At 42.3% G+C, this 27,905-nt stretch overlaps 1 protein-coding gene across 1 annotated transcript; it reads right to left on the bottom strand.

Moving 5' to 3' along the window:
* Positions 1-27,905, bottom strand: LOC308099668 (high-affinity choline transporter 1-like; the record flags this gene model as incomplete). Its single annotated transcript, XM_080448402.1, has 8 exons — positions 1-561; positions 4,737-4,954; positions 8,384-8,501; positions 10,044-10,178; positions 14,732-14,880; positions 24,703-24,858; positions 25,375-25,488; positions 27,722-27,905. 8 exons carry the CDS (start codon positions 27,903-27,905, stop codon positions 1-3), a joined length of 1,635 nt encoding a protein of 544 aa, XP_080304528.1.

Here is a 27,905-nt window from a genome sequence, read left to right as displayed (position 1 = left end):
CTAGCAGCTGGAGGTGGAGGAGATAGCCAGCAAATTCTCAGTAGTCTCAGTAGCAGCAGACAAGGTTACTTCTGCTCTCCCCGCTCCATTTACACCCTTTACAGCCTTCCCAGCCTCCCTCAAGACACCAAGGACATCCCAGGAAGGAGGCAGCATGTGGCGGGTGAACACCAGACGTGCCAGCAAGGAGGCTGAGGGAATGATGAGCAAGGTTAGCAACGTTATCAAAGACCTGAAGGGAAAATACTGGTGTATGTCCCCTGTTAACTCATCCTCCCTCCAACCGGGAAACGTCAGGACAGGGGGGATGTGGAGTAGAGGCTCCCCGCTCAGAAATCTCAGAAAAGTCCCCAGGAAGTAGCCGGTGGCCGCACCGTATCCGTTAGCGAAGGGACAATGTACGACACAGATGATCTGCGGGAAGATCGTGCAGTACATCAGGTCTGAACTTATCAGCCAGAAAGCCAGGACACCTTTCCCAGTTAAGGCCACACCGGTGCCAGCCAAGCCCACCAGCAGCACACTTAGGCGGATCACCCATGCATACTCCCTCTCTGATGCCTTGAGAGAGAGTGGAAAAGACTTACTTATATACGTTATTACAAAATGACGGCATAGATGCAATATTAAATCTAAGTAAAATTGCTTTATGACTGAGTCTTAATGAAGATGCAGATCAGTGTTGGCTGTCTGATCTCCTTCTTGTGCCTAATACCGAATTTTGTATGGCGGTGTGGCATGTAGAAAATGGCAAATCTATAAGCTCATAATTAGGGATGCACGATTATATCGGTAACGTATCGAAATCGGCCAATATCGGCCGAAAAATGCCATATCTGTATCGAACCAATCTAAAAATAAACCAGATTATATTCACCGATATTGAAGAATATTGTGACCATCAAGGCTTATCTACTTGCAAAGCAGTCAGTCTGCCTGTCCCTTTAAGAGAGTCAGCTGTGACTCGCCGCCCCCTCCTCCTCCGTCCTCACTCACACGCTCTGAGTGAGAGCTCAGCTCAGCTCAGCTGTGGGTGAAGAGAGATAGAGACAACGGAGCCTCGTAGTCACAAACAAGTTAACAAACTTAATGTCCATACCAAGAACAGCCGGAGACGGTTTCTTGTAGATCTTAAATTAGTTTAGAGTAGTGAATGATACTGCGTAGGATATATTTTCAACACGAATGTGTATACTGTATCGCCTCGTTATTTAACATCAAAGTGACAAGCACTCGTGCTGGAGTGCAATGGCCGCTTACCATCAACTTTCAACAGCAAAAAAAATTTGAAGCAAAAAAAAATCATCAATGAGCTCAATATAAATATAATATTTAATAATATAATATATCGGTATCGGATCGGTATCGGCCGATATGACCCAGCAAATAATCGGTAATCGGATATCGGTCATAATTTCATAATCGTGCATCTCTACTCATAATGTGTTGTGGATGAGCTTGTAGATCTGCTCTTTTCAGCGCGTGACACCATCGTACGACAAAGTATACATCGGGCTTAAAACTCTGGTCTCAAAAGTGTACTCGTTCACTGATAAGGTCCCAAATGTATTTCTTTAATTAAATAAAACTGCAATCCATAACTTTCATATCCTACCCGGGATTCAAACAAGATCAAATGAAGTCAAACACTGTAGGCAGGTGATGGACTCAAAACGAACAAGGATCAAAAGCACAAAGAAAAATAATAAGAAACTCTGCACACTGTAGCTCCCTTAAAGGATGACTTCACCCATTTTCAACCTATTTTCATATAATTGGTCCTCACTAATGCTCATTATAATATGTTAAAATGTTGTCTCACTGTCTCAGAGGAGGGCTGTGGACAGTTCAGAAACCCGCCTACCAGTGACATCATTGATGGGGAATCCAGGCTACTGTAATAGAAACTGCAGGCTTTCTAATCCTGGAAAGTTAGCATGCTATAAGTCATTGTTCTTGCATAAAAACAATAAATTAAAAAAATAACGATTATGTCACTAGTAGGCAGGTTTCTGAAGTGTCCTCACAGGCCGAGTAGATTATTATTTTTACCATATTATCATGAGCATTAGTGAGGCCTAATTATATGAAGATAGGTTGAAAATGGGTGAAGTCGTCCTTTAAGTGACTTTCATTTAGGCATCCAACGAGTGAGTAACATTTAGAGCCAAAGCTCTTCTTTAGACCAAATATGAATGACAGAAACTTCATCTTAAATACAGTCTTAAATATCTGTGCAGGTCATGGGATCGTCAGCTGATGAAACCGGCGTGTCTAGACCTTAGCACAATAGTGAACAATCATACAATATACACATTTAAATTACAAAGGTAGCAAAAGTAATGCAACATAGATGAAGCAAACACACACAAAAAAAAGGAAAAACGTAATCTTCAAGTTTAACCTTCCATGTCCCAGTTTTCAAAGGTAACAACGATTGATTGATTGATTGATTGATTGACATTTTTATTAGGAAAAATAATGTAAAACAACACAGTTACATTTATAATACTTTTGTCTAAAAGGTCCGACCAAAAAAGTCCTTTCGGACTTGTTTCCGTTGGGGTCCTTGAATTAATTTCATAGACATATATAGTAGCAACCAAACAGTTCAAATCAACATAAAAAACAGAGAAAAAATACCACTATGTACAAAAACAAGCATCATGAAAAATAAAATAAAAATATATACAAAAAAAAGGGGAGGGGGGGTCATCTGTATACAGGGAAACTGGTACTACCTCCTCTTATGGCCTCCAGAAAGATGAGTTTTTAGGGCTGTTTTGAATGAGCCCAACGAACTGCATATTTTGAGGGATGGGGTTAGGCTATTCCATACCTTGGTGGCCGTGCTGTAGAAGGAGAATTTGCCCATGTTTGTTTTATGGGTGGGTGGTACCAGATTGTTGTTTACGCTCCCTCTAGTTTCGTGACTGTGGGTGTCACTAACTTTTTGGAGGTATTTTGACAGATAAGCGGGTATAGGGGGCATTTTGGGCAAATCGGCATTTACAATTTTGAAGACCAGTCCCATTTTTAGTTGTTTAACCCTGTCTTCCACCCTGAGCCAGCCTAGGCTGGCAAAGTGAGTGGGAGAGAGGTGGGTCATGGGCCCCAGTACGAGAAGTAGTCAAATCAGTTTGTTTTGGGAGGTTTGAAGCTTAGTCTTCAGTGACACTGAGGTGTTGAAGTACCAAGAGGAGCAAGCATAGTCAAAAAAGGGGCTGAATCAGGGCCCCTGAGAGGGTCCTGAGGGCCTGAGGGTTGACAAAAGAGGAAACTCTGCCCATAAATCTGGTTCTCTGGTTTACTCTTTTGACCACCTTTGTTGCCATGCTTTCTCCTGTCAGGTATTTGTCAAGAATACATCCCAAATAGGTAATCTCTTCTTTGCTAGAGATGATTTTGTCATCGACTTTGACCTTGAAGTCATTAACCTTCATCTTACTGAGGGAATGTTTGGTCCCAAAGAGAATGGATTCAGTTTTCCCAAGGTGTAGTGACAGTTTGTTATCGGTAAGCCAGGTACGGATTTTGGAAAGTTCGGAGCTGAGAGCTTCCTCAACTTGCAACTTGTCCTCACCCGAGATCAGGAGTGCCGAGTCATCAGCGAACAGGAAGAGTTTGCAGTTACAGGCAGCATTCATGTCGTTAATGTATAGTAGGAACAGTAACGGCCCTAGAATGCTGCCTTGAGGAACCCCGCAGCTCACCGGGAGGGATGAGGATATGGTTCCGTTGATGTCAACCACTTGCTCTCTTCCCTCCAAGTAAGATCTCATCCAATTTAGTGATGTGCAATCAATTGGGGGAGGAAACAGCAAATCACAGCATCCACACTGACCACACACATACAATCAGAGTGCAAGGCCTAATCATGATGATGAATCAATGGAGTCCATAAATCATACTAATCTAATACTGTTCCAATGCTGAAATGCTCATTCGGGTCCACCTAGTGGAGTAGAAATACTGGACTGGATGCATCATAGGTACAAAGGGCATTCCTGTGTTCAGTGATCCTGCTATTCAGGGCTCTCAAGGTCACAGGGACATTTCAACATACATATTACATCATTATAGCCACTCTTCCCTGTAACACGTTTTTCAAAACAGTCTTTAAGGATAATTGACTTTTCCTCGAAATTCCTCATCAGAGCTACATATCCGTCTAACATGGTTAAATGTGATACAGGAAGACTATTTTTAAGAGATTTAGGATGGTAAGTTGTACCATGTTGTACCCGGGATTCGGTTTGTTCCCCCTGTGAGTGCTGACATTTCTACTGTTGAGATAATAACGGACAGCTAATTTGGGAGGGCAAGACATTTCCCTCAGAATTTCATGCCATTGCTCTTGTCAACCAGTAGTGGTCCTACCCAACCAAAACGTCTCAATAGAAGAGCAGATCCAACCACTGCAATTGTGTTAGTTATATTGTATTAACATACGGAATTGTCAATTTAGTTTTTTTCATTTTTTAAAGTTTTATTCACAAAAAAAGTTATGGATTGCAATTTTAATAGAGCACCCATCTGCTATCACACCAGAACCTATTTTGTGTAGCTGAAAGCCCTACAGGTCCTCTGTGCTTATCACAACAACGGTTTATCATTTCTTGGCAGGATGCAAAGTGATATAGTCACTGCTACATGAAGACACATAAACACAAGCAGGCACACACATGCAGACACAATAATAATAATTAAAGTAAATACAAAGCAAAGTTTCCAACCTGTTTCCTGAGGTAGCCTTTGTAGATATTCTGAGTGAACATGGATGCAAAAGAAAGCATGGCAGAGTCTACGGAGGACATGACGGCTGCAGCCAATGCCCCAATGCCCAACACAGACACCCAGGACGGGGCGAGGTTGTGCAGGACCAGTGGAAGCACATTCCCTGCCTCCCCTCGCTCAAACGGAGTTGGAAGACCATACTCTGTCTGGTTCCAGTCTGAAAGGGGGAACCGGACATCCAAAGTGATGAGAAGATTGTCTTATAGTCAGTGGACCAGCAGAGGGCAGCCCAATGACAAATATGTCATCGTTGATCAGCAAGATGGCAACAATTAGGAACAGAATCAATCTTCTTTAAAGGTTTCATGACATTCACTTTTACAACACATTAAAAGTCTTAATTATGGTCCTTCAAACGTGTATTATAATGTTTTAACTGAAAAATCCACTCCAGTGATCTATGGCAGGTTTTTTTCTCTCTGATTTCTAAAGCCCTTTCAACTGCAATGAAAAAATAAAACTTCCCCCCAAAAGGAAAGGATAGGGAAGGGGAGGGGCGGGGAGGGGAGGAGAGGGGGCGGGATTAATGGACTATGACGTTAAAGTCCAGGGGCCAATCCCAGCACTTTTTTTTGCCTAATTATTCAGAAAACCCCAGACCACAGAAAATCCACTGAATGTTGAGGTCATAAAACAAAACAAAAAACAGAAACATATAAATAAATGTCATGTAACCTTTTAAGTCTTTTTTTTTTATTTTCTCTTTGGTATTTTGGTGACTGTGGCCACATCAAATGTGATTTAATGTAATACAAATTCCAGTATTGCATTCCAGTTAGCCACAGCTAGCATGCTTGTAGTAGCATTATACTTTTGATCTCATCTTTTTTCTCGCTAATACGGGATTATGTTTGGAATTAAATTCTCAGTTTGATTTATATAATCCCCGCCGGGGACGCTGTGGGTGCTGGGGTTCTCTCCTCTGCGTTATCAGTGCCCATACCCTAGGTGGGGTTGGTGAAAGGGCCTTTCTGTGTAATCCTGGTCTCCATACTGCCTCCCCCCATGGTCAGCCGGGTCGCCTGATAGAGGGGAAAGGAACTCTTTGGAATAACTTGGTCCTTCCACACGCTACGTCCTATCGGGGAAACTCCCCCCTGTCAGGTGATAAGAAGCGGCCTGCTCACTCCTCATGCATTGAAAGAGGCATGAGCTCGGTTCGGGGCTCTCCCCAGTCTGGCAGAGGGAGAGTAGCGCCCAAGATTACAAGCTTAGGCACTGGGTGAAAAATGGGTTACAAAATTGTGGGATAAAAATGAAATTTTAGTTTGATTTATAGATAGATAGCTCCTAAAGATAACATTCAAACCATATGGGTTTGTTTAGGAGTGTTGCTGCATTTGTTGTGCCTTACTGCCTTCCTGCACGTGCATGCTTTTTTTTTTTTGTGGCTATTTGGTGGGAATGTAACATCATGCCCAGACTTTTCTCATCTCACGAGGACAAAAGCTCAGTGTAGTGGGAATATAGGGCCGGACACTCGCAAATAAAAACAGTATTTAGATTATTGGTGGACACAACACATTTATGTGGAATAGTTAGTGTGATATTATTGTGAAAATATGCCATTGAATAATGATATCCAAAATCCTACAGAGTGTGATTTTAAAGGGGGTCATCCCTATGTTCCCCGGGCTCTATGTTCCCCCACTAAGGTTAGGGTTAGGGTTAGGGTTAGGGTTAGGGTTAGGGTTAGGGTTAGGTTTAGGGTAAGGTAAGCGGGGAACATAGAACCCGGGGAACATAGACACGCTCCCGTTTAAAGCTGCGATCTCGAACTTGTAAACATTATTTGAACCAATCTGTGTTGTAGAGTATGTTAATACTACAGTGGTTGGAGGAGGTCTGCCTATACTCTTCCATTGACAAATGTAGACCCAGGTGTCAGGTTGGACCCCTACTGGTTGATAATAGCCTGGGATCCAGACTGATTCGCTCTGTTCGGCAGGTTCTTTCTTCTCACTTTGCTTCTAAGTCTGGTACGCGGGCACCCAGGCGCAGAGGCTTCTAGTTTGTCTGTGGGGGGACCAGCGACTTCCAATGTAAAATTCTGATCACTTCCTGACTTGCCTACGTAATTGGTGACGTTTGGAAATACGAGTCAAATAGGACCATGGCCAGACTGGGAAGTGAAGTCAGAAAAAACGAATCCGCCAAACCGAGCGAATCAGTCTGGATTCCATGCTAGGTTGACAAGTGGTATTGCCTGAAACTCATAAGGGCAATATTCTCCCCTGGCCAAGCAGGTCTTAACTCAGTGGTAGAAATTCGGTCTCATAATAATAATAACTATCTAGGCCCGATCCGAGGTTGGTCCAGACAGCACTGGCCTAGTCACTCTGCACAAACGTCATGCGAAGTCCGGCCCCTCTCGGTGATAAAGAGGTCAGACTTCCTGTATCTGGTTGCTATGGCAACCTGCCAGATCAGGCTGAGGGTCTGATAGGCAAATCAGAGAATCAATCAAGCCGAGAGTCTGATCACTGATCGAGGTGAGGTAAGATGCCTAAAACGTAGCCAGAGCTCTGATCAACAGTCTGTGGCGGGTCTTGGAGGCATGTGGAGTGTAGCCTGGTAAACCCTCCCTCCGGAAATCTCATTTCCATTTGATTTCAGAGCCTGATCGCCCATTCTGCAATATTGGCTGTGGGCTGGAGTTGGGCGGGAGTAATACCGTTGACTGACAACCCCTTCAGCCAATGATCGTTTTCCACTTCAGCCAATCAGCAGTTTACCAGACTAATGTGACGCAACGGGACTTTTGAGACGGCCATGCCCAAAATAGGATGCCTTATTCGGATACATGCGTGTCACTGCCCACCCCTGCCGGTTCTCTAAAAAATTTTTTTTAAATAGGCTCTGTCATGATTAATTGACCACATATATGAAGTTAAACAACTAAATTCTATCCAAACGATATCTTATAAGTAAATTCTGTGCCTCAAAATAGAAGTTTGAGAGCTTTTTGAAGTAAAAAAACAGCGGAGAAAATAGCACACAGAAAAGATGGCTGCCGTTCGTGTTTTGTCGGCTGCATTCAGGGCTGCACTCGGTGCCATTCGGGCTCACTCGAACTCGCCACCTGATTGGCCAACTGTCGCTGTCAATCACTTTACACTTTCAATTTACCAGGCTATGTGGAGTGATCCTGTGCTTTCCCGGACGAATTTTCTGAGCTTTTGTCAATTATATAGTAGTAAGATAATACATTTGATTTATAACGCACTTTACATTCTCACGAGAATCTCAGAGTGCTACAGATTAAAAGCATGGCATAAAACAGCATAGGCAACAAAACAATTTCAAGAGACCCAACTAGGCTAAATTAAAGGGTCAAAATTTGAAATTAAAACTCGGTAAGAAAAACAAACAGAACATTTTTAAAAGCATCAGTGGACTGTGGTGCTCTCAGGTGGTCAGAGAGGGCATTCCACAGACATGGGGCTGTGTAACAGAAGGCCCGGTCGCCCATGGTGTGGAGGTTGGTGTCAGGGACAACAGGAGGTCAGGGTTCGAATCCTGGATAGGACAAAAGTTACGGATTGCAGCTTTAACAGTGTGTTCAAGTTGTGTGTTTGTAAAGTACCTGCAGAAACAGCCACTGCTCCTATGATGAATGAGGGAATCCCCAAGATGAAGCAGATGATCATTGATGCAAAACACATGATTCTGGCCTGAGCAGGTGATGCAGCAGAAAGGACCCTCTGATAGAAGCACTGGAAGCACAGTCCTCCCAGGGACTGCACACACACACACACACACACACACACACACACACACACACACACACACACACACACACACACACCACGTGAATACCAGCCCCCACACATTAAATACAATAGTACCACCTGAATACCAGTGCCAACACATCAAATAGAGTACTACCGCCTGAATACCAGAGCCCACACATCAAATAGAGTAGTACCGCATGAATACCAGCGCCCACGAATCAAATAGAGTAGTACCACCTGAATACCAGCGCCCACACATCAAATAGAGAAGCACCGTCTGAATACCGACACCCACACATCAAATAGAGCAGTACCGCCTGAATACCAGCGCCCACAAATCAAATAGAGTAGCACCGTCTGAATACCAGCGCCCACACATCAAACTGAGTAGTACCGCCTGAATACCAGCATAAACAAACAAAGCAGGCACCACTTACTCACACTGAGTGTGATCTTTTCTAGGTTCCACACAGCTGAGTTAATACACCAGAGACTTAGCCTGGTAAACCCCCCCCCCCCCCCCCTCTGGAAATCTCACAACATTCACAACATGAACTCTCCTATCAGCGTCCTCGCTCATTGTTACGTGATTGACAGCCCACGACAGCCAATCAGGTGGAAGCCGAATGGAGCCGAGTGCAGCCGAGTGAGAACGAACGGCAACGAACGGCCGCCATTAAAACTTTCTCCGCCGTAAATTAAAACTTAAAAACGCTCTCAAACTTATTTTTTGTGGCACGGAAATTACTTTTAAGATATTTTTTGGATAGCATTTAGTTGTTTAACTTCATATATGTGGTCAATTCATCATGACAGAGCCTATTTGAAAATACAAATTCAGAGAACCGGCAGAGGTGGGTAGTGACACTCATGTATACGAATAAAGCAACCTATTTTCGGCATGGCCCTTTCAAATGTCCCCTTGCATCACGTTGCTCTGTGGTGGTGGTGGAACGAACTGCTGATTGGCTGAAGGGGTTGTCAGTCAACTGTACTAGCTCCCGCCCACAGCCAAATAGCCAAATAGGAGTTCATGCCAGACTAATTCCTGAAATCAAATGCAAATGAGATTTCCGGAAGGGGGATGGTTTACCAGGCTACCAGAGACTGGGGTCAAGCCAAATAAAATAAAGGAAATATAGTAGTAATACCATCAGACACAAAACAAAGGAACTGAACAAGTGCACACATGGACATCACCGCTGTCAGGCGGAAAGCTTGTAGCTGTAGCTTATAACTATTACTTTTAAGACAATGGAAAAAAGAACCTGGGTTCCAATGGATCCAATGCAGTTATTATTTAGTCACCACATGAACCCTATAGCTATTCTGAGGCAAACATTCTGTGAAAATTCTAGATCTTCCAGCTTGTAGGCCCCTACTTTTGTGCAACACTGTCATACCATAAGTATAAAATATGGCATTAATGTATGAGAAAAAAATATGAAATATGGACATTGAAGGTCTCGGCCTGACAGACATGAATAGGATTTGGGGGAAACAACAACTAACCAATAAGAGGAATTCATCGATCCATTTTCCAACGTCCTCCGTCTTGAGCTCCCCCATCCAGGGCGATGAGTGTAAAGGTGTGAGTGTCACATTAGATGATGATGGGTGGAGAATTACAAAGGGAACACACAGGCACTGGGAAAAGCAAGATAAAACAGAACAAAAAATAGTTCAACAACATTAAATTGAAATATAGCTGCAAGCAGCAATAAGCGGTTTCGAGGGATAAGGCAGAGGCAGGAAGAGGCAGAGGCAGAGAGAGAGAGAGCGAGAGAGAGAGAGAGAGAGAAAGAGAGGCAGTTAGAGAGAGAGAGAGAGAGAGAGAGAGAGAGAGAGAGAGAGAAAGGCAGTGAGAGAGAGAGAGAGAGAGAGAGAGAGAGAGAGAGAGAGGGAGTTAGAGAGAGAGAGAGAGAGGCAGTGAGAGAGAGAGAAGAAGTGAACATGCATTAATTAACAAAGTCATGATTTTTGTTCAGTAAATTATATTTGGACTGGTTAAATTGGGGTTTGAACCAGGGACCTATAGACTTGCGGGTAGACAGTGTAAAGGATAAGGATAATTCCTTTAACAGGTCGTTTCATGAAAGTCCTTGCGGTGTTGTTTCCAATGAGGGCCTGTGAGCAATGAGGGGTTAAGAGTCTTGCTCAGGGACAAATTTCATTTCATCGACACATTTGCTGGCCTGGCCTGGAATCGTACCTGGGGCAAACAGGGCCTCTGGCTCCCTAAGCGGGCTCACTAACAACTCAGCTATGGCCGCAGTACTGACTGAGCCATTGGATAGACAGAATTGGATTTCATATTGGTAAGTTATCATACAGCATGGGTTGCTTTTTATATACATACAAGCTCATAACGCGTCACATTGTAGATCGGCTGTATGTGGTTACTGTAGGTGTTGTATTAATAATTACATCTGCAAAGTAACAAGTAACTAAAGCTGTCATCTGCTGTAATTGTAGTAGAGTAGAAGTAACAAAAATGGAAAGTAAAGTAAAAGTACCTAAAAATTGTACTGTGCATTGTAAGCACTGGTATTGGTACTTGAGTAATTGTACATACAGTAGTTACTTTTCACCACCATTGAGGAGCCAATGACTGACAGGCTAGGTATCACCAGGTGCACTGATTGCTAGAGTGCATAGGAACATGGGTTGATATTAATGGTCTTAACTCAAAATGTATATATCACACAGCTTAGATTGTTTGATTAAATCGGAGAGTGTTGTAAAAAAAAATCTGTAGTGTAAAAGTTGCACGTTCATCAAATGTCAATGTATAAATTTCTTGTGTCTGGGTAGCTCAGTTGGAAGAGCTTTTGACTCTGAACCGCAAGGTCATGGGATCGAATCCTGGCAAAAGCAACACAGTATGTGAGTAATCTGGTTCCCTGGTGTACAGAGCATTGCTGCAGGTATAGACTCATTTGTTTGTTAATGTTGCTACCTTCTAAATGGCCATGGCCAATAGCGTGGCATTGGGCGCTTAAAGTTAAATATTTGAAAAACTAAACATCATTTCAAAGAAAAAGCCACCAGGCCACTAATGAGTTGCGAGTGAAGACAGGTGTGATTGGTGATGAGTGAGAGCAGGTGAGAGGGGTGGATCCAATCCATTGGAATAGAGAAGAAGTGAACCTGCATTAATTAACAAAATCATGATTTTTGTTCAGTAAACTATATTTGGACTGGTTAAATTGGGGTTTGAACCAGGGACCTACAGACTTGCGGGTAGACAGTGTAAAGGCTAAGGATAATTCCTTTAAAGGTTCTATGACATTCATTTTCACTTTTTTTAATTTTTTATGTTTTTTGGGGGGTTTTATGACCTCAATTACACCCAAAAAATCTGAACTTTGAACATTCAGTGGATTTTCTGTGGTCTGGGGTTTTCTGAATAATTAGGCTGAAAAGTAATCTGAGCTTGGCCCTTCGGCAGTGAGGTCACAGCCGATTAATCCCGCCCACTCTCCTCCTCGCATCCCCCCCTCCCCTATCCTTTCCTTTGGGGGGGCGGAGCAGAGGCGATGATTGACAGGCAAAATCCCTCACCAGCGACACCCGCAGGCAAAGATTTCTTTTTTCATTGCAGTTGAAAAGGCTTTAGAAATGTGAGAGAAAAACACCTGCCATGGATCAATGGAGTGGATTTTTTTGTTAAAACTTTCTATACACGTTTGAAGGACCATGACAAAGACTTTTAATGTGTGGTAAAACTGAACGTCATGAAACCTTTAACAGGTCCGTTCATGAAAGTCCTTACGGTCTTGTTTCCAATGAGGGCCTGTGAGCAATTAGGGGTTAAGAGTCTTGCTCAGGGACAAATTTCATTTCATGGACACATTTGCTGGCCTGGCCTGGAATCGTACCTGCGGCAACCAGGGCCTCTGGCTCCCTAGGCGGGCTCACTAACCACTCAGCTATGGCCACCCCTAAATAGGGGGAAGGTTGCTGACTAGATGACTCTTTTCTATACCCACCCTCACTAACCTTAACCTCAGTAAAACAACGACCTAACCTCAAGAAATACTATTTGTAAAATGAAGAATTCCAAATGATGATCACTTCAACACATTGTTGGGGACAGGGATTGAACCAGCGACCTATGGATTCACAGGCTGCCTCTCTTCTCATTGAGCTAGAGATATGGCCTCCCTGATGGTGTCTCTTGATATCTATAGCTTTTTCCGTCCGTTATGAACCAAGCCTCTGTTTCGCTAACTACTGTAGATCACTGGTTCACAAAACATTTACCAATAAAGTTTTTTTTTTGTCTCCTCGGAATGGAAACTAGTGAAACTAGTCGATCTACAAGCTCACAACACGTTGCTATCTGAAAAGTTTTGAGATTGTAGATCGGCTATTTTCACAAGAAAGTATGTCATACATAAAAAAACAACTACTCTCAAAAAAGCATTTCATGTTATTGTTTAAAAATTGCACATGTCTGAATTAACAGGGTCATGTTTTGTACAATGCAATTTAAAAGTAAACTGTAATGAGTGGGGTTTGAACCGGGGACCTTCGGCACATGAGGCTCACACTCTACTGATCAAGCTACTCAATCCACAGCCTCAGACAGTGAGAAAGGAGAATCCAACAAAACAAAACAAAAGGGCGAATGAAGTACGTAATACATTGAAAATAACTACTCTCAAATAAACGTTTCATTTAACAATTGCACGTTTATTCATTGATACAGTCATGTTGTGTGCAATGCAATTGAGATGAAGTCTGCATGAGGTGGGATTTGAACCGGCGATCACACAGATGACACACTTTCACGCAAATTGCTCAGAAATCCTGGGTTTAAATGTTTTTCAAACTGCTCAAAATTGCAGACAATCTAAGGGCGGAGCTTACTGGACAAAGTGATAGATGTGTTCCTCATGAGTCAAGGCACATGTGTAAGCAGGTTTAACGGCTGTCGGCCAAACGAGGCATGACTTTTGCCTGTTTAGAGTTTGCATTTTCAAAAAAAATCTATAGCGTCCCCCTTTGACCAATTGGAGTAAGATTGGTTTCAGTGATACTTGGAATGACCCTCTACATTATTGCAAAGTTTCAAACAAACGTGAGTCTGTATGAACGTGTTAGGGGCAGACGAATAATTGTCTTAAAACTGTAATATTAATTGGCTCATAAAAGCTTAATGTTTTCACTTTGGAAAATCCGCTTACTCACGTTTGTCGGCATAGGTCCAAAGTTCATGTGTAAAACATTTTGTGCAGATTGCTCAAAGATCCCAGAAAGCTAGATTTTTACTGCTTTTCATATAATTAAAAATGGTGGGAGATCAAAAGGTCAGAGGTCAAAAGTCAAAGTGTGAAAGTTATTAGGCATGACGAGACGCATGTGTGTATTGAAGTTTCATGGCTGTGGGTCAAACAGGGCATGAGTTGTACCTGTTCAAAGTTGGCATTTTTCAATTGAGTGCTACAGCGCCACCCTTTGGCCAATGGTTGTGAGTTTCGGGTCTTCACCGTTTGGCATAGCCCTCTACCATATTGCCGAGTTTCGTAAAAAGCGACCACGCGGTTGGGCCAGAACTAAAAAAACGGCGGAAGAAAGCCTACAATCTCAATAAGGCTTCGAGCCTGATAGGCCTCGAAACCTTAATTATGTTCACCGCCAGTGAGGAGTTGCACCTCCAATGCTATCGGGGATGGGGGATGGACGTTGCATTATCCACTTTCCAAAATGTACCAAAACCTCCACACTCTTTCAAAATATATATATTTCCCAAAATATTTCCAAAAGAAAAAAGAAAAATTGTGAAAATATCCGAGTGCAGTTACGAGTAAACTTAAGGATCTTGCTCATGCATTGACACCTCGACATAATTGCCATTGAACCTAAGACCTTCTGCTTCCCAGTCAGGCTCTCTACCCATTCAGCTGTGCCGCCCCTGCCATTCATGTACCGTACCTGGGGCGATAGAGCTTTTGCTGACCCAACTCTGTGAAATACACTTCCCAATACTCTCAGAGAAGCCCCCACCCTCCTAACCTTCAAAACCGCCATCAAAACCCACCTCTTCAATATGGCTTTCCCCAGCTAACCCCCCCTCCCTTCTCTTCATTCCAGTGTTTTTATTGACTTTATGCCTTAGTAATATCTCAAATATACATTTGAGATATTATTATTATTATTACCCTTATTATTATTATTATTGTGTCTGCTCTCACCAGACTGATGAAGATGATCAACAGCTGGATGACATCGGTGTAGGCCACTGAGTAAAGGCCTCCCAGCATTGTGTAGGTGATAGCAACACCTGCAGACAGGATGATGGCGTAGGACGAATGAAGATCAAGAATCACACTGACTGTCCCACCTGTAAAAACACACAATACATACGTCTCTATAAGCCAATTGAACCCTAGTGTCCCAACTCTGCACATGTGAACCAACCACGAAAATAGGCAAACTTTCAGCGAAGATAGCAGATTTACAACCTCACATGCCTTCCACGGAGCGCACTTTAGTAGTTGTTAAATATTGTAGGAAAGAAAACATAACGTTATTTAACCAGTAATGGAGATGTCTAATTTCTAATAACTAAAGATGATGATGTTTCCATTTTGGTTTCTGCTCCTATAAAATATCCTTTTGTTTCCGTTTCTTTCTTGTTTCTGCTCCTGAAACCCGTTTGGAGCTCTAGGTAGTAAGTACTGACTGATAAGCAATAGTGGCAGGGATTCCGTTGACCGGTAAAATGTTTAATTGGCCGGTAATTATAAACACCACCGGCCACCGTGGCCGGTTGGGAAAATGTTGTTATTAGGCTATTTTATCATTTAAGCCTATTATTAATATTATTATTTGCATAAAGTAGTTGGCTACAACCATTACAATCATAATCATTTAAAGGGACTACACCATGAATGTTAACTTTTTCTTCTTTTTTGTGTGTTTTTGGTCTCCCGTACGTCTCTTCTATCCCCAAAAATACCCCAGTTTGAACACTCAGGCTTTCACAGCAAATTTGGGGTTTTCGGTAAATTGGTCTCAAAACAGGCCAAACTGATTTGGTCCCTGACTTGCAGGTGAAAGTGCTTTATAAGCCAGAGAGAAGTTAGTTGGAATGAGTATATCTGAGGCTTGATTTAGGCTCAAACCTTTTGAAAAACGTTTGAGGGACATAAACAATATGATATTAAATATATATATATTTTTTTAGATTCATGGTGTAGACCCTTTAAAGTTTATATCATGATCTGACTGTGTGGTTTAATTCCGACAGCCTGCTGTGCGCTGCAGTTATAGAATAGCCTATTCGTTGTACGATGGTGTCACGCGTTGAAAATATCAGAGCTACAAGCTCACAGCACGTCTTTGAGCTTGTATGTCTGCTATTTTTTATACGTCACAACACAGCTGAGAGACACAGCTGTGTCTCCTCCTAATCAGCGCTGAGTAGGGTGGTTCGCTCGGGTGTTGATAAACAGAACCGTGATTTTCCGAGGTGATAGAATCTGAACTAAACCGGACCCAATTGTCGATAAAGGGACCCGTCCCGAACACGTGTGGGTCGTGGATATTATGCAAGCACAGTGACTGTCTGTCTGCAATGAATAAAGTGGTGAAAGTTGGTGAAAGCAACTATAGAGGCAAGTAATCAACCTCGCGCAAGGCCACATATATCATGATTACCGTTAACAAAACAAAACAAAACCTACTTTTGCATATCAAGGTTGAATGATAATCGATGTAAAGCCCAAAATATATATTAATTTGTTTATACTGTGCGACGGTGTTGTGCAGGGAAAGGCTGTGGCGCAGGGTAATTAGGACTCGCCCCAAAACACCCTCGCCCCCATTTTTCAGGCGGACCAGCGGTTCTTGTATTCTTGTATTTGTTTTACTGAGGATAAGGGTAGAAATATGTTTAGGATTAGGTATAGTTTTACTAAGGTTAAGATTAGGAATAAGGTTAGGGTTAGGCATAGTTTACTGATATTTAGGAATACCAGGCGAATACCGCCGGATTTTCCCCGGGGCGACTGTGTTTTGGGGCGAGCGGGCGTTTTTGGTATTCGTTACGCAGCAGTTCACTCATGCCCACTTTATTCATTTCATTTTTGGCAAGCGACATCTCTGCATGATATAGACTATAGTAGATCATATAATTTAGTTATCTATAAAAACAAGAACAGATTGCATCTGTGATAAAGTGGAAAGAAGCGCAGCTCTAACGTAACGAGGTGTAATGATCAGTTGGGTGCATGTATGCAGTGCAAACACGCATGTGACGTTAATTATAATATGGCCGGTAAATGTATTCTTTGGCCGGTAAAATATAATCCTGCCGGCCATGGTGGCCGGCCCAAAAAATGCCTTGCGGAAACCCTGAATAGTGGACAGAGCTAACAGCTAAACAGAGTAAAATAACATTGATATTGCAATGACATTACAAAGTAAGGCCTGCATCCTTTGTGCCATTTGTACACTCAGAGTTACAGACCTGTAAGGGTCCATTTTGACCCCAGGTGGTCCCCGGACACAACATTGATAAACAGTGATATAAAGTATGACTGACCCACGGTGGACAAGACTTAGCCGGCTGAATGTCTAAACGGAAGTACCGGAATTTGGCGGAAGTACCACCCAAGGAAATTGGGTACACTAAAGGGACACTAGGCAGGATCAGAGATCTGTGTGAGTACACACCTCCCCTCTCTGACGGGTATCAAAGTGATTGCTGTCTTTGATGCATTCATTGCTTTGAGAGAGCACTAACACGTTTTACACTTTTATGGCCCAATCAATCAACTCAGTGCACAACCCCTTTGAAGTTCAAAGGAATCTATTAACTCTTTGCCTGCCGGATTCTGCTATGGCTCAGCCTGCTGTTGACGAGAAAGACGAGATTTTGATTTTGTACTTCCTGTTTATTTGCTGTGGCAAAATGCCAAAATCTCTGTTCCTCTTGCTTTACGGCAAAAACTAGCTGGATTCAAACGGCCACAGCTGTGCAGTGGATTGCCCCGTGTGGCTATTTTTATTTTATTTTATACAGCCAGAGGGATATGTCTTTCTCTAAGAAAACACAGCAGCATAATGATATAGTGGCTAATAGAGGAATATATATATATATATATATATATATATATATATATGTTACAGGGTGATTGGAGAACCAGGGAGATTGAAGAAGGAGCGTTTGTTTTCAGGCAATTCTGTAAAAACAACGCTAGAGGGCAATGCAAGCCAGACTAGAGGGAGGGTGTGTGTGTGTGTGTGTGTGTGTGTGTGTGTGTGTGTGTGTGTGTGTGTGTGTGTGTGTGTGTGTGTGTGTGTGTGTGTGTGTGTGTGTGTGTGTGTGTGTGTGTGTGTGTGTGTGTGTGTGTGTCTGTGTGCGTGTGCGTGTGCGTGTGCGTGCGTGCGTGCGTGCATGTGCGCTGACACACACACACAGTGATCCATGAAAATAACTATTCTGTCCCTATCGGTTCACAACTCGGACGGCGCTGTGTCGACTAGCAGAGCATCGGCCGGTCAGCGCGAGCACTCGCGAGGCGCGCCTCCTCGGCCTCCTCGGCCTCCTCGGCCTATATACGCATCGGACGCATTTGTATAATTGGTGGTCGGAATTCGATTTGGATCGGTCATATTGTTGATATATAGAAAATAAAGTGTAAAAATACTGTCCGCCTGGGCTAAACACCAAATAAAGAGGCTCACTTGTGTCTGTGTGCTACTTCCTGGTTTACGTGACAACGCACTACGCGTTGTCCTGACAACGACGCACACGCATTCATGGGAGTTTTTTTGAGGGAATGTCATATGTGTCACAACCAGGGCAGGAATTTCACGGCGGCCACGATCGTTGCCCTTCTCATTGGCCGTGTGCCCCTCGAATAATGACATGCCTTCACGGCCACAGTTGCCGTGGTGCCCCAGCTGCGCCCAGCAACTGATTTCACAGTTTTCCTCTGCGCGATTTTCCTGTCAATACAGGTTTTTTTTTTAGACCCGAGTCGCTTTGGTTGAGCTGCGCAGCTACAACATGCACAGTGGTTGTTAGGTTTGATTTTGAGCCTCCTATGAACCGTCGGAATCCCGCAACACAGTGTAATTGACACAAAAGCATTACCGGGCCAAACAGGGGATAAATCTAACGCAGCATGTTGAACAAATCAATGGTGAGAGAGGAGAGAGAGAGAGGATTCCGTAGTCCTACAGACCGATGTGCCCGATGTTTTTTTCAACAGCAAAATATAGATGAATACATCTGATAAAATACAGCGAAATCCCCAAATGTTTTATATAAAGCAAGCAACAGAATAACTGCAAACAAATTAAAAGTTTAGGCTATCAATATCATACAAAAGAGTGACCTCACCGCTCTGATGGACAAGAAATAAATAATCCTTTTGCAAACCACATCCATGTTCTGTTCGTTTGTCAACAATGATCTTAATGGGAAGTTTATTTCAGCAGCTAGAATATGACAGTTTTAGTCCATTTTTTTGGTGCGCAACACAGCCCTCGTTTAAGTGAATTGCTTTCACCTGCTGTTGTAGGCCTAAGCAGTGTGCGCAACAGGGCATATCTCCGCCAAGCCAGGTTGACCTACCCAGGCACATGAAATTCATATGCAGGCATAGTAGCCAATTAGAATGAAATCTGGTAAAACTGACTCATATACTGATACAGAACCATATATTGGCTATATATTAACGCTGTCGGGTGGAAATCTTGTATGTTCCTTTTTTATTATTATTTAAAAACAATTTAAAATCGTGAAAATAGCCAATCTACAAGCTGTAATTATTATTATATATATATATTATATTATTATTATATATATTAGAAATACTATATTTTAAACAGTGAAAAATCTACTCAAGTCATTATTAGTGCAAGTTCAATCACATTTCAAAATAACTTGTGGGGAAAATGTATAAAATCTCTAATCTGTGAATCTAATGTGATTAATGTGACCCCTACTTCAGTCAGTGAAGTCCAGGGCTGAATGTGACATATTGAGACCTATATAACTAAATATTGGTCATTAGCCAACACATTATTTTGTGAAATAAATGGGTTATATTTCACAGATAGTTATACTATTCTTATAATATATTCTGCCTTTGTGCACTCCAAAAAATTACAACACCAAAGGCCAAGTGGCCTTGCACCTAAAATGGCGAAATTCCAGGCCTGGTCACAACAAACAAACAGAGAAAGTGAGAGACTAGCGATGTTGGGGCCAGGGGAGGTAAACGTTTACTTGTCTTCTGGCAAGTTTATTTCTGAAAACTTAAACAGGAAATCGCTGCTGTGGAAGCATTTCAGCTTAGTTGTCAATGCAGACACGAACGATGCCGTTGGTTTTGTGAAGTGCAAAGGTTGCGGGGACCTGATGCATTATGACAGCAAGTGGACTGGTTATACACCCATGAATCGACACCTGTATGTGTCTGTGTGTGCAAAGGCAGGATACCGGCTACAGCGCGGGCAGTTTGCAGACTACTATTACTGGCTTTGGTACTACCTCCTCAAAGAAGATAACACAGCAGTCAAAATCAAAGCAAAGACATAAGACCGTTTCATTCAGTTGCAGGAGATGGTTTTATGGAGTTGACGCAAGAGCTAATTCACATCAGTGTTACATATGGACATGTCTCGGCAAAGGACGTACTTCCCAAGCGCACAACCGTGTCTAAGCGTTGCAAGGAGATGGCTGCAGAGAAACGCAAGCAGTTGATTGAAAAGCTAAATGACGTTCTTAGTGAAGTGAAAGCAGTTGGAATGACCACTGACATGTGGACAGAGGACTACCACAAATCCATTTACATGGCAATCACTTGCCACTTCATTACAAAGTAATTCGAACTGATTAGCAAAGTGTTGACAACAGCTGTGTTTCCACCTGAGGACCCTAAAACAGGCGCCAATATCAGGAGAGAAATGATCAGACTCCTAGTAACAGAATACGGCCTGGACCTCAATGTGCTCAATAAGGTGGTGTGGGTGACAGACCAGGGCTCAAACGTAATCGCTGCTCTCAGACCATACAAACGATCATGTGTATAATACCGTGCCCTCGATCCAGGGCAGCTGGCACAGGTAGCCCCCTAAGTTGCCTCTACCCTACAAGGGTTTCCGCTAGACAATTTTGGAGCTGGCCACCATGGCCGACAGGATTATATTTTATCGGCCAAAGAATAATGTATCGGCCATATTATAATTAACGTCACATACGTGTTTGCAGATACAAGCACCAACCAACTGATCATTACACCTCGTTACGTTAGCGCTGCGCTTCTTTCCACTTAATCACAGATGCAATCTCCCTGTTTTTATAGTTAACTAAATAATATCTATCTACTACTTTATCATGCAGAGGTGTTGCGCCCAAAAAATAACTGAATAAAGTGGCCGCGAGTGAACTGCTTGTGCGACTCAGTCGCACAGTATAAACAAATTAATATATGTTTTGAGCTTTACATCTCATGTAGCTCTGGGCCAATACTGAGAAGGAGTTCTCCTTGACACTAAGGGACTTTCGAGCCTTTGCACACGCACCACAGGCACCACAGGCTGCACAGTAGTCTTAAGTAAAAAATGAATACGCTTTTGCTACTCATCAAAACAAAGACTGTTTTATGGAGTTGAAAGCCTACTCTACTTAGTGGGTACACTCTGAGCCCCCCACCTCACGTCGAAAATACACTTTTTTAAATTTGTGCTTCGCCGTATGCCGGTGTTGTTGCGTATCGAAAATAGCAGACATACAAGCTCACTATGCGGCGCGTTGCGACGTGTTGTGAGCTTGTAGCTCTGATATTTTCAACACGCGACACCATCGTACGACGAATAGGCTGATCTATAACTTCTGCCCACAGCAGCAGGAATGAACCCGCACTGACATTGTCAGATCATGATAAAAACATTAAATGATTATGATGAGTTTTATGAATCGTTGTACTACTTTATCCAAATAATAATATTAATAATAGGTTTAAACGTTAAAATAGCGTATTAAGAGCATTTTCCCAACCGGCCACTGTGGCTGTTGATGTTTATATATATATATATATATATATATATATATATATATATATATATTATTATTTTTCACTGTCACAATTTTAAGCATTTAATATTTGAGTACATACAGATGGAATATGGAATGCAGGTATGTACTCAAATGGTACATATTAATTACATCAAATCAATCAAATGGGGGACACGAGATTTAGTACGGTCTACCTCACTTTAAACTGTCCAAATTGTGTACCAAGAGCTGCGTGAGAAGCTAGAAGGACGGGGAGAAGTTAACCGCATCGATGCCATATCCCCAGATGTGCTTGCACGAAAAGTTGAGATAAAGGATCATCACTAATAGCCACGTTCCTATGGCCCAAATACAGCCAGCTCAGAATGTTATCCAATGATGAGAGACCAGCTACACCAGGAGGTAACTCTCACTTTATATTATTATCTTTATCTTTCGGTTTTATTGTTATTGACTTGTTGCTATTTACAGTGCTGTAACTGCTGTTACTATAGGGCACAGGATATTATTATTGATGCCCTGGTCATCAATAATCAAATCCTGTGCCATTAGTACTGAACGCTTAATGGGAACATTATCACACCTGACAATTATTGATTCTTGAGGTTCGACGACAGCTGAGCGACATCAACAGCAACACCGAACCGGAGGAGGAAGACCCTGCCGCAGGTGAGGGCCCTCCTGCACCCAAGAGAGCTGCACTGGACTTTGAGGACTGGGACAATCTACCTGTGGATAATGTCATTGATGAAGTCGAACTGTATTCCACACGGAATCACCCATGAACAACGAGAGGGATGTTTTGGGCTGGTGGCGAGAACACCATCCCACCTACCCGAAGCTAGGCATACTTGCCAGGAGCATTCTGGCGATTCCAGTGAGCAGCAGCAGCAGCCAGGGTTGGGAAGTAACGGATTACATGTAACGCCGTTACGTAATCAGAATAAAAAAAAAGTCTTAGAGTACATTTTAAAATGTGTAATCTGGATTACAGTAACGGGGGTGTTGTAACGGGGGTTACATGCGGATTACATTCTCCCCTTCCCCTCATCAATTTTACAAACAAGTTATACATTATTATAACACCAAACAACCACCCGCAAGATCGCACACTCCGCACAGACTGCAATGGATTCCTGGAGATGGCCAGGGCGCACAGCGTGCACCTCTGTCAATATGGTAATGGTAGACGCCAGTTCTCTGGTTGAGATTCAATATCAAGTGCAACGCTACACATAACCAGTGGTAGGTTTGATTTCAAGACTATATTCCAGCTTAAAATGCGCGGAAGCCAAGCAACGCTTTTGACAGAGAGAGGGGGGAGAGAAAGACAGCATGAGAGAGCGTGCGGGCGTGAGAGAAAGAGAGAGGGAGAGAGAGAGCGAGAGAGAGAGCGAGCGAGAGAGAGTGATAGAGAGAGAGAGAGAAAACGACGTCGGATCAACAGCAATACAAATTAATAACTGCAAACAGATTCAAAGTTTAGGCTATCAATATCATACAAAAGTAGAAAGAAGCTGTGATCTCACCGTTCTGGTGGACAATAAATATAATCCTTTTGCAAACAATATCCATGTTCTCTTCGTGTATTAACAATGATCCAAGTGGGAAGTTTATTTCAGCAGATAGAATGTGACAGTTTCACATCGTTTGAGCCGTTTTTGGTGCGCAGCTCCTCTTTAAGTTAATTGCCTTCACCTGTTGTGCTGCTGAGATCTCCGCCAGGCCAGGGTGACCTACCCAGGCCCATGAAATTCATAGGCAGTCATAGTAGCCAATTAGAATGAAATCTGCTCAAACTGACTCATACACTGATACAGAACCATATAGGCTAAATGTTGTCACTGTTGGTTGGAAAAACTGTTCCTTTAAAAATTTAAAAAACAATTTAAAATGGTGAAAAAAGCCAATCTACAAGCTATAATTATTAATAATTAAGAAATACTACATTTTAAATTGTGAAAAAGCAACTAAAGTCATTAATAGTGCAAGTTCAATCACATTTAATTTGAATGAAAATAACTTGTGGGGGAAAATACATAAAATCTCTAATCTGTGATTCTAATGTGATTGATGTGACCCCTACTGTCAGTGAAGTCCAGGGCTGAATGTGACAAATATTGAGACCAATAGGCTATGACTGTACAAATATTGGTAATTTCCCAATAGGCCTACATAATTTTATGAAATAAATGAGTTATATTTCACAGATAGTTACACTTGTCTTGTACTATATTAAAATTAAATCATCCTTAACCTTCAAGTTAAATTCATTATTTCCGAGGAATCATCGTTTTATTTGATGGCCTTCTTGCCCTGGCGTTTGGCCTTTGTGCCCTCAGATAATTGACAACACCAAAGGCCAAGTGGCCTTGCACCTAAAATGATGAAATTCCAGGCCTGCTTTCAATGGTAAAACGTGTTTTATCTAATTAAATAGAGTTTTGCTTAAAAGTAATCCAAAAGTAACTGAAAGTAACTACTAGTTACTTCTTAAATGGAGTAATCGGGATTACATTACTGACTAAATTTTTTAGCAAGTAACTTGTAACTGTAGGGGATTCCTTTTTAAAAGTAACCCTCCCAACCCTGGCAGCAGCAAACGTAACTTTAGCGCAGCTGGAAGAACCATTGAGCAGAGGAGGACAGGGTTGAACCCGTCCACTGTGGATGCTATCCTCTTCCTCCATGACAACATGTAAACCATGATGGTTGGATTGGTAAATGTTAATAGTTTGATTTATAAGCTGTTAAACAGTCAACAGTTGAGTAAATAACTCGATCCATGATGATCATATTAACAGCCTGCCTTAAAAACTGATGTCAATCGTCAATGATGGTAAGACTGAATATTAATAAAGGCTATTGATGATAACTGTGGAAAAGGTGTGCCTGACGAATAAAGTGCCTTCCTCAAAGAAAAAGAAATAAAATAAAAGTGAGGGTAAAAAAGCGTCGGTGCCGGGCCCTGGGTCGGACGCATATTAATAATTAATGGTCGGGCTTGATTCGGGTCAGACACAAATCTGTCGGTAACGGGACGTGTTCGGGCTGAAAAAATCTGCCCGATCCCAGCTCTACTCTGCATTAAGTTGTGACCAGGCTTTTCTCCTCGGAAATGAGACTGACCCAAGGCAGACAGGGTGCCGGCCACCCACAGAATGTCACTGAGGAGACTGGGAAGCAGAAGGGCTGTGGTGATTGCGTTGCCATAGCGATGCTGAAATGGATCCATCATCGTCACGTAGCGCTGAGACCTCATTTGTTTAGCAAAGAACAAGCCTCCTGTTGGGACACAACATTAAGGTGATGAGGGGGGTCCACGTCCACAGAAGACAGTGAAGTGACAATTTAATTTAAAAGAAAAAAAACATTATTGCATCAAAAGTAACCAACAAACTATACTATAAAAACTGGTCAAACATTGGTTAAATAAACGTATTTATTTATCTGTGGAAACGAGGAAACAAAATTAAATGCCTCAACTCCTACAATTCCATGTGCTTATCAGGGTGGGGGGTCCCCAGTTCCAATATGATTATTTTGGGGGTTACCCAGTTCAAATATGATTATTTTGGGGGGTCCCCAGTTCTATGAATATTTTGCGGGTCCAAAATGTTCATAAATCTTCCCAACAATTTTGTACCCAAATCCTATTTTAGTGAAGTTGAGGGCATAATAAACAAGATGTTGGAGTGTATTTTGTGTTTTTTTCTAAAAACAAATACACAGGCTTAAATCTCAGCTCTTCCCGGACTACAATGTACAGAAAATGGAAAGAATATACATGCTGCTTCTTACCAACGAGGAATAACAGCACATATGAAGGGGGCCCTAGGGCCCAGATGACGCCACGAGAGGGAGTGTAGACAGCCTCAGCTGTACCCATGATGTAGCCTCCTCCAACCCAGGTGGCTGATGATGAAGATAAAGCAGTTAACACAGTTAACACAGTTACATATACACATACACATGAACACACACACACACACACACACACACACACACACACACACACACACACACACACACACACACACACACACACACACACACACACTTAGATTGACACTCGCACACAACACAAATTGTTGCTGTCAGGAAGAAACCTGGTACCGTAAGTCCAAAACCTTTACTTTCAGTAAATGGAAAAAACAGAACTTGTATTCCAATGGATCCAATGTAGTATTGAGAGCCACAAGCTCTTAATACTTTTCATTGGTTAAATATTTACTGCAGAAAGCCCACATGGAAGACTTAACCACTTCCAACCTGGTGTCCCTAATTTGGGCATGTCACTATATGTTTCTCACATTTTCAAAAGTAGTACATTTACATGCTCACAATGCATTAAATCTTTTCAGTACTTTTGCACAACGCTGTCATACGCTATGTACAAAGTAGGGAATTAATTTTATTTTATTATAAAGATGAAATGGAGATACAAGGGCCCTCATTCATCAATGGAACGTAGAAACCAGCTTAAATTTGAGCCCAGGAATGAGTTAACGCTCACGTCCATGTGGGATTTATCAAGCAATCCTATACAGCCAATCCTAGCGTACATTTGGTCTGAGCTTTGATAAATCTGACGGCAGAAACCGACCGTCATTTAAATAACACGCCCTTAAATATTCTCGAAACGACCCGATTTTACGACATGAACGACCGGAATACGACCAAACTACGTATGGAAAGCCAATAAGGAAAAGTTTCCCCTGCCCGCCTCGCTGCCTGTCATGTCCGCATCCGACCACACACACACACACACACACACACACACACACACACACACACACACACACACACACACACGCGCACACGCACACACACCTACTTGCAAGCCCAACTGTGTAGCATTTTGCCACACTGTGTAAACAGCAGTCTTTCATGTATTCCGTAACGGTACCATTGTTATCAAGTAGGCTAGCAGCCTACATGAATGACACCAATCCCATTGTCATGCATGGAATATGTTTGTATATTCATTTAACACATTACCAACATGCACAGTTTGCGTTCAAGTTACACTAAAATAAGCAATCATGTATTCCCTGTGAGTAACGGGCTGCCGTGAAGCCACATTCATGAAAGCCACATTCATGAAAGATAGCCCGGCAATGCAGTCATAATCTGAACGTGTGTGGAGTGATTGATGAGTGAATGCATAAACATTAATGGATGAAGGCTGGTGTACTAGGATGGTTATATCTCCGATCTCCCATGGCCCAAATAAATCCACAGTGTGAAGATCACCTGCACTGGGCACAGGTTTGGAGGGTCAGGTTTTTATCCTTAAGGTTGCACACAACTCCAGAGGACGTAGCTGGTATATAAGTTTGGAGTCCATGAAAAGATTTACAGCGGCGCCTGTCCCGACTCCCGAAAATGCTCTCGCATAAGCGCTCGTATAGCCTAGGTCTGAGCCAGATCCGCAATCTTATCTGAATGACTGTTAAAGCACTTACTTGTAACTAACTTGTAACATTGCAAATAGGCTATGTTTGATTGTTTCCATATCGCTTGAATTGAATTGCTTGTCATTGTCACTTGGAAATAAAATAGGCACCCATTTCCATGTATGCCTTTATAACATGTTATATTTTCACAGGGATTATTTAATAGTGTGTTAGATATACGTTTGGAGTGGACATGTGTCCAGATGCTTGTCAAATTGTTAGACAATGGTTTTCAAACTACAGCATGGGAACAGAATACAGAAGAATTATTGCTCTACCTAAAGCTGACAATGGGATGTTGGTTACAAAAATCCAGACAATGGTTTCACAAACTGACAAAGTCTGGTGGAGAGCGATGACTAACTGTACATATAGACCCAGCGGTACTGATGTAAAGATGACACCACCAATCTTTGTGAAACTATTTTCTCGGAAGGCTATAACAATGCATGTTTTTCAGATAATTAAGTTTCTTCAGATATTTTTGGGCTTGTAGTTCAGCTGTTTTTGAAACATTTGGATATCTTGAACAATTGTAAAAAGTTGCAATAATTGTGAAAAGTCTCCCTGGCACAGCTTTTCAGATTGGGGGTCGGCGTTCACATCAATTTGGGGGTCCTTGACATGAAAAGGTTTGTGAATCCCTGATATATGACGTATGCATCGTCGTACAAATTGTATTTTCTCACCTGTCATTGTGAAAATGCCAATATAAATGTTGATGTTGCGTCCCCCTATCATGGTGACTTCACTTCTGGAACCCACACATTTCTTCTCCTCCCTCATGGATTTCCTAGAAGCCCAGACCCCCATCACCAGGATCAAGGCATAGAAGACCAACAGTGCTACCAACGCAGCTATGTTCAGAGCCAT

Source organism: Gymnoscopelus braueri, assembly GCF_963280865.1.
Source record: "Gymnoscopelus braueri genome assembly, chromosome: 13".
NCBI lineage: Eukaryota > Metazoa > Chordata > Actinopteri > Myctophiformes > Myctophidae > Gymnoscopelus > Gymnoscopelus braueri.
This window is presented reverse-complemented; position numbering and strand designations above follow the sequence as displayed.